Source organism: Rattus rattus, chromosome 5, assembly GCF_011064425.1.
Source record: "Rattus rattus isolate New Zealand chromosome 5, Rrattus_CSIRO_v1, whole genome shotgun sequence".
Lineage (NCBI taxonomy): Eukaryota > Metazoa > Chordata > Mammalia > Rodentia > Muridae > Rattus > Rattus rattus.
In genome coordinates this window covers 10,943,616-10,950,166 of record NC_046158.1, presented here as the reverse complement: position 1 = coordinate 10,950,166, position 6,551 = coordinate 10,943,616, and the positions used below count along the sequence as shown (strand labels likewise).

Here is a 6,551-nt window from a genome sequence, read left to right as displayed (position 1 = left end):
ATGGCTTCAAAATGGTGCTTTATCCAGGACCTGGCTTACATGTCTGCCACCAAGGGCAATCACCAGACTTCCTCAGACAGGCGATAGCCCCAGGTACAACTGTACAACTCAAAATGTTACCTAGAGCCACAAGGCCCACACACTCAAAAATGGCGCCAATGTCTAGGTAATGTGGCCCATCAACCCAGGCTTGCTGATCAGAGAAGCCAGGAATTGCTTCATAACCCCCGGGTCCAGGAAGGGCTCTTGGTTTTCAGGAGGAGCTGGTGCACCCGGGGTCTTCCAAGGCCTGTGACACATAGGCCATAGCTTCCAGCGCGTGGAACAGGTCAGTACCCTTAGTGCACCAACTCCTGGCCCTCAGCTACCTTGGGTCTGAGCAGCTTGTTCTCAGCAGTCACGTTCCTTGTGCTCAGTGGCCTCTCAGCCTGGAGGCCCCAGCAGACGGTGGCATCTTCTCAAACAGGGGTTAAAACTTGATTTCTTATTCTTCCCAGCAAAGGGACAATGGGAAATACTTCAGGTCTTTGGAAGCCAATTGGGTTCCATCCCCAGCACTGTAAAATGAACCACTTAACCACTTCAGACCATAGGACACAGAACAGGTCTAGGAAAGCTCCTGGAAAGCACATGCTGTCTGTCCTATCAGGTGCAATGAGGGCTACTGTCACTGCCATAGCCACACTATCTGCTATTGAGCCCAGCTTTGGATTCTCGGATTAGTGTGCCTTAGCAGCCATCCCAGGACTGTCCCTAGCATGGCTTTTCCTGGGCCAGGGGCCCATCTCTACCAACCCCCAGCCCTGGTCTATGAAGCTAAGCTCCCCCCGAACCCCTCCTCTGACTTTGCAGTTTACTCTTACCAAAAAACTAAAACTTGGGTGGGAGCCTGCTGGTACAGTCCTTTAATTTCGGGAGGCAGAGGCAGGTGGATCGCTATGAATTTGAGGCCAGCCTGGTCTGTACAACCTAGGTGCATAGTGAAACCCTATCTCAAAACCAAAACACACTCAGGGCTGGGGGGATGGCTCATTAATTAAGGGCACTGACTATTCCCCCAGAGGGCCTGGGGTTGGTTCCTCGCACCCCGGTAGCTTACGACACCATCTAGAACTCCAGGTCTAAAGTGGTCCACTGTCTTCTGACCTCTGTGGCCACCAAGCCACACACGGCACACATACATGCAGGAAAAACACACATTCGAAACAAAAAAATCTTTTTAAATACACACAGACAGGCAGAGGACTGACAAACCTCATTGGATATGGCGACTCATGTGGTAATCATAACATTTGAGAGTTTGAAGCCAGCCTGAACAAGTTCATGAGACCCTACTCCTACCTCAAAATCCCTGTAACAGAGCTGGAGATGGTTCAAGAGCACTGTTCTTGCAGAGGATCTCGGCTTTAATGGTGGCTCACAAATGTGTAACCCAGTCCCACAGACTCCAATACTTTTTCTGGCCTCCATGGGTACCAGGCATGCAAGCAAAAGGTGCACAGACATACAAGCAGGCGAAACGCCCATACATGTGGAATAGAATTAGAAAAGAAAGAAAGAAAGAAAGAAGGAGAAAGAAAGAAAGAAAGAAAGAAAGAAAGAAAGAAAGAAAGAAAGAAAACCCCAGTAACAACCACAAACGCACCTGACAGAGAAACCGGCTTCCTGTTCCTCCCAGCCTCTGGACGTTGCATCTTCAAGTGTGCGCGGCACCTACATGCTGCTCCCACCTTCCTGGAAAGCACCAGAAATCCAGCCCTCACTTTTACTGACCAACTCCACTCTACGTCCTGGGCAGACCACGTGACTGTGGAACCTCTGGTTTTGAGGCTTCGGCACTTAGCATTAAAATCAACTGCTTTCAAAACGCAATTCTGTAGCGAATGGTTTCTGTGGCTGTAAAATTATAAAAGATGGTTGTCTTTTACCCCGCTAGGTCCAGCACTGCAGTGCCCCAAGATATCTGGTAGACATCTTGCCAGAAGCACACACCCCGATTCCGTGGCGGCCCAGTGTCTCTGCCGCCACATACTCTCCCAAAGTCAAATCACCACAAGAAAGCACACACAACCCAGTAACCTCTGATCCAATTGATAAGATATAACTGCCCACATAAACAAAGCCCTGCACACATCCATCCCTTAAGAACATTCCTAACAACCTGTAAAGGTACAGCGGGGAATCTTAACGCCAGCCTCCATGGGACAATGTGTGGCGGCAGAGACACTGGGCCACCACGGAATCGGGATGTGTGCTTCTGGCAAGTTACCTAGCAGATATCTTGGGGCACTGCAGTGCCGGATCTAGAGGGGGTAAAAGACAGCCCTATTTTATAATTTTACAACAACAGGCTTCTGTGACATGTAGATGCTGTCCTTTGAAAAGGACGAGTTTTCTGGCTTTACAGAGATATCAGCGACTGTCCCGGCGTACTTGTCGGACATGTATGAGGCTCCAGCACAGCAAACTTAAGCGATCACTCCATCAGCACACTTAAAAAAATAGGTTTAATGCAGGTGATTCATCTCATAAAGAATTTAACAGGCACTCAGGACACTGGGCAGCTGGGTGTGCAATGAGTGACAAGGTCCCATCATTCGCTCCCACCACCAGCCCTGACACACCCACTATCACCCAGCAAAATGGGGCTTCGGGCCACTCTGAGGAACATGAGCTAATTAACAAAGAACAATGCTGCTTTGGGGGGAGAGTGGGAGTTAGTGCAAACGATTCTCTGCAGCAAGCAAGCAGAAGCAGGGTCCCCGGGGAAGGCACCTCATTGCTATCCTGGGAGGCAGGCAGACTTCCTCCATGAGCCCTCTTGCTAGACCAATAGTCCTACACTTTTGCTTTCCCAGTTTGGGTTTCTTAAGTGGAACACAACTGGTTTTCTTGGCAGGGTAGGGTCAAAGGGGCCACCCCCATGCCCAGGGTGTGGGGTGACAATCTGGAGTGAAGCATGTGTTAGCACGATGTGCTCAATGTCCTGCCCCTGGAGTTGCTACTCAAAGCACTTCACTGGCCACCCAGGCCCTTGTCACCAGTGAGAGTCATAATCCAACCCTAACAGAGGCCAAAGATGGTCAGGTATTCCATCTTTTATCTCATGAACCAGGCCTAACAACATGTGAGAAAGGTACAGCTAGCCCACCCAGGCTGCCCATCCAGGGCTGGTAAATACCACTGAGGGGGTAGTCAGTTGCTCCTGTTTTCCACAGGTCTGGCCAAGACTGGGAGGCTGCTGGAGGCCTCATCCCTCAGAAACAGCGAAAACTCCTCCCAGTGTCAAGCAGAAGTGGTTTTCTAGGCTCTCTCAGTTTGCAGAGCTCTACCTGACACACAGACCTGCCCAGGGCGTGGACCAGCCCCTGCTCTAGAGTCCAAGTTGGTGCCTGTGTCCCCTTGTATCAGAGACTAGCCAATCCCACACATGCTGTCCTGCTAGACTGTACCTACGCAAACCAAGATCACTCTGAGGCCTGACTTGGGGTTCAAGACTGACACGGCCACAGTGACAGCGGAGTGGTCCATGGGCTTAGGATTCAAGCAGCTCAGAGTAGGTGCAAGTAGTGGCAGCAGTGTGTCTGCTTGTGTGGCCAGATGGGTCCCTGAGGCTAGAGCCAGGAACAGGGCACAGAAAGGGGCCGTGCAGCCCAAAGGCACCCCTTCGTGTCCCACTGGTTGGGCCTGATGTTGGTAAGAATGTCACACAGAAAGTCTCAAGGTGCAGAGAAGACAGATGGGCCACCCACTGGACAACCTGAAAACACACAGGCAACCCAAGGCAAGAGGCTGAGAGGGACAGCACATCTGGGAGAGTGCACAGGAAGGGCAGCGCAGAAGCCAGCGGGGAAGACTGTGTGGTGTCCCCATTACAGAGTAGTCTCAGCCCTTGTCTCCCTCCCCTCAGCGGGAGTGTGTGCTTCAGGCCTTACCTCTGGGATGGGGCAAGCAAAAGCCCCACCAGCCCCACCCTCCAAGGAAAGCGGCTTGATAGGACCAATCAAGAGCCCCATGGAGGCTGGACCTTCACATGTCCACAAAGACCATGAAGCACCAGCCCAGTCCCCCGACCAGCAGCATGGTCACGTGGATCCCGTAGATGAGCAGCTCGTTCATGAGGCGGAAGTCCACGCGCCTGCGCCCCAGCAGCAGCAGCAGCACTGACAGTTTCAGCTGGAAGCGCAGCAGCACGCGCACGCCCAGGTACTGCAGGCAGAAGAGCGCGGCCAGCGCGCCCCAGAGGGCCGCTGTGAAGAGGCTGCAGCTGAAGTAGAGCAGGAAGCGGATGAAGCCGTAGAGCCAGCGGGACTTGACATACACGTCGAAGTTGTTGTACTTGGTGCGGGCCAGATGAGAGGTTCTCACTGGTCCGCAGGCTGCGTGTAGGCAGGTGGTGTGCGGGCCGTGGAAGGAGCGCACCCGCCGCGGGATGGGCATGACCGGCATTGGGCCCGGGCGGCAGTGCTATTTTGCAGTGGTGGTGCAGTGTCCAGATGGCTGGCATAGGTGTCATCAGCATCTAGGGTCCCTCATCTAAGCCTTGGGGGAGGTGTTGGCCTGCAGGGAGAGATACAAGGAGAGTGCCAGGTGAGACTTTCTCAAAGGTGTCCCTGTCAGTAAGTCAGTTGCACCCCAAGGTTGCACTTATGATTCTCTTCATAAGTCCACAACCTGTGCAGGCCAAAGGTTAACATTCTACCTCACAGTGCTAAGAAAGGAAAGCAACAGTGCCCTTCTCTCAGCAGCGGCCAGGGGAGGGTCCCCTCTAAGGGCTACCAGTGATAGTACGGGGACAGTAGTGCCCTAGCTGAGCCCACTCCTTACGACTTCTAGAAGACCCCATGCACTCTGTCACTGGTTGCTTTCTATAGACCCATTACTCCCCAGTACTTCCATAGCGACTTATCTAATGACACCCTACAAGGACACTCCATGAGAATTACAAAAGGATTGGGATGGAGACAGGGTGTCCACATTGTGAGACCCTAAGGTCACCTGCTGGGCCTGAACTCTGGCATTATTTTGGCAGGTTACCACCTCACCTCCCATTGCTCTTTCTCTGTAAATGGAGGCACCAAGACCTCTTCCCTCGGAGTTGCCTGTACACAGAAGCATCGCTGGCTTGTCTAGGCTGGGCATAGTGCCAGAGTTCTCCAAACTGGGACACAAAGAGAGGAGAAATGGCATGTGGTTCCTTGTTTCACCAAGCAAATGTCATTTGCAGCTGCCTATGTTAATTTGCAGATGGAAAGAAAAAACTAAATTTCAAACTATACGACAATAGAGACCAAAAAGTTGGTAACAGGACAGGGCAATACTGCCAACAGGCTTTTGCGACTTCCTCTCCATCAGCTGCCTTCACCGCCGCAGGTCCTGAGCAAATGGCCGCCAGTGCAGCTGCGGCCGAGGCGCAGAGGGAGGAAACCTGTCCCGAGCCGGGGAGGTTTAGCTCTGTTTTACCCAGCTAGACAGGGCAATGGCCCTCATTCAGGCGTGTCACTGGACACCGCACGGAGGGGTTTGCATTCTGCAGCAGGTGTACTCGGGTGGAGGTGCACGCCATGGGGGCGGCCCGGCACCAGGTCACGCGTCTCTGCGCACGGGACTCCAGAGTAGGAGGTCCGGCTCTCCAGGGCCCGCTAACCCGGCATGTGGAGACACGGCCCTCACAACCCCGTAGGCGACGCGCGACCCCGGCCCTCAGCCCCCGTTCTCTGCGGGCGCCACTTCCGGTGTCGGGGCGCCGTTGCCGTGGAGACGGCCCTTAGGTCCGCGGCCGGTCCCCGCCCGTCCTCGGCCGCTCACCCGGTGCCCTCTCCGTGGCGGTGCCGGTGTCCGGAACCGTGCGGCAGGCCGACGGCGCTGGGGACCGGGCCTGCGGTTGAACCTGTGCCCCGGGGGTGCGACGCCAGGGCGGGCACATGCCGCCGTAGATGGGTCGCTTCGCGCGGCCCTTCAGTTGCCCCCGGCTGATTCTGGCCCGGAGGGGAGGGCGCGCCCGGGCCGGGCCGAAGGCGTTTGTCCCAGCGTGGGAGCCGTAGTGTCGTCCCTCGGCGGCCACCGTAGCGCGGTCTTCACGCCCCCTCCGCCCGCGCCAACACGGTGAAGCCTCGCAGCATCGGCCGCGGGCCCGCGCGAAACATCCAGGAATTCAACGCTATCCGTGCACGCGCGCTCACGTGCGCGCGCCGCGAGCCGTCAATGACGTCAGGGTCCGCGGTCTCAGCCGAAGGCTTGACCTATTCTGCGCAGGCGCAAATGGGGGACTCTAAGGGAGCTGAGGGGTGTTCGTCTCCAAGTCAGTGCGCGTGCGCGAGTGTGGGAGGGGCTTTCTCGCTCTGGTGTGAGCGAGGTGTTGTCTTTCTGGTGGTGCAGTAGAGCTCAACTTTCCTGTGTGCCAACGGGCGCCGCTGGCATCCAGAGAACAGAGACGGTTGCAGATGAAGCGATCTCGGGCTTTCGGGGCACTCACTGTGGAGCACAAGGATCCTGGAAGCGCCAAAAGAAAGAGTTAAGCTGTTAAGCTGGTGTGTCACCGCCCTAAATGT

At 55.0% G+C, this 6,551-nt stretch overlaps 1 protein-coding gene across 3 annotated transcripts; it reads right to left on the bottom strand.

The window, feature by feature from the left end:
* Positions 1–2,488: 2,488 nt before the first annotated feature.
* On the bottom strand, positions 2,489–6,231 carry Tmem250 (transmembrane protein 250). 3 transcript variants are annotated; one of them, XM_032903048.1, is made up of 2 exons: positions 5,809–6,231; positions 2,489–4,560 (listed from the first exon to the last, which is right to left on the bottom strand). In XM_032903048.1, exon 2 carries the CDS (start codon positions 4,447–4,449, stop codon positions 4,030–4,032), a length of 420 nt encoding a protein of 139 aa, XP_032758939.1. In that variant the 5' UTR covers positions 4,450–4,560; positions 5,809–6,231; the 3' UTR covers positions 2,489–4,029. The 3 variants fall into 3 exon arrangements, with proteins under 3 accessions (XP_032758939.1, XP_032758940.1, XP_032758941.1); XM_032903049.1 differs by lacking the exon at positions 5,809–6,231 and adding an exon at positions 5,046–5,786; XM_032903050.1 differs by lacking the exon at positions 5,809–6,231 and adding an exon at positions 5,292–5,786.
* Between the last annotated feature and the right edge of the window lie 320 nt (positions 6,232–6,551).

Bases quoted from the DNA above. Each gene is read 5' to 3' on its own strand.
- Tmem250 (XM_032903048.1), bottom strand. From the start codon at position 4,449: ATGCCGGTCATGCCCATCCCGCGGCGGGTGCGCTCCTTCCACGGCCCG.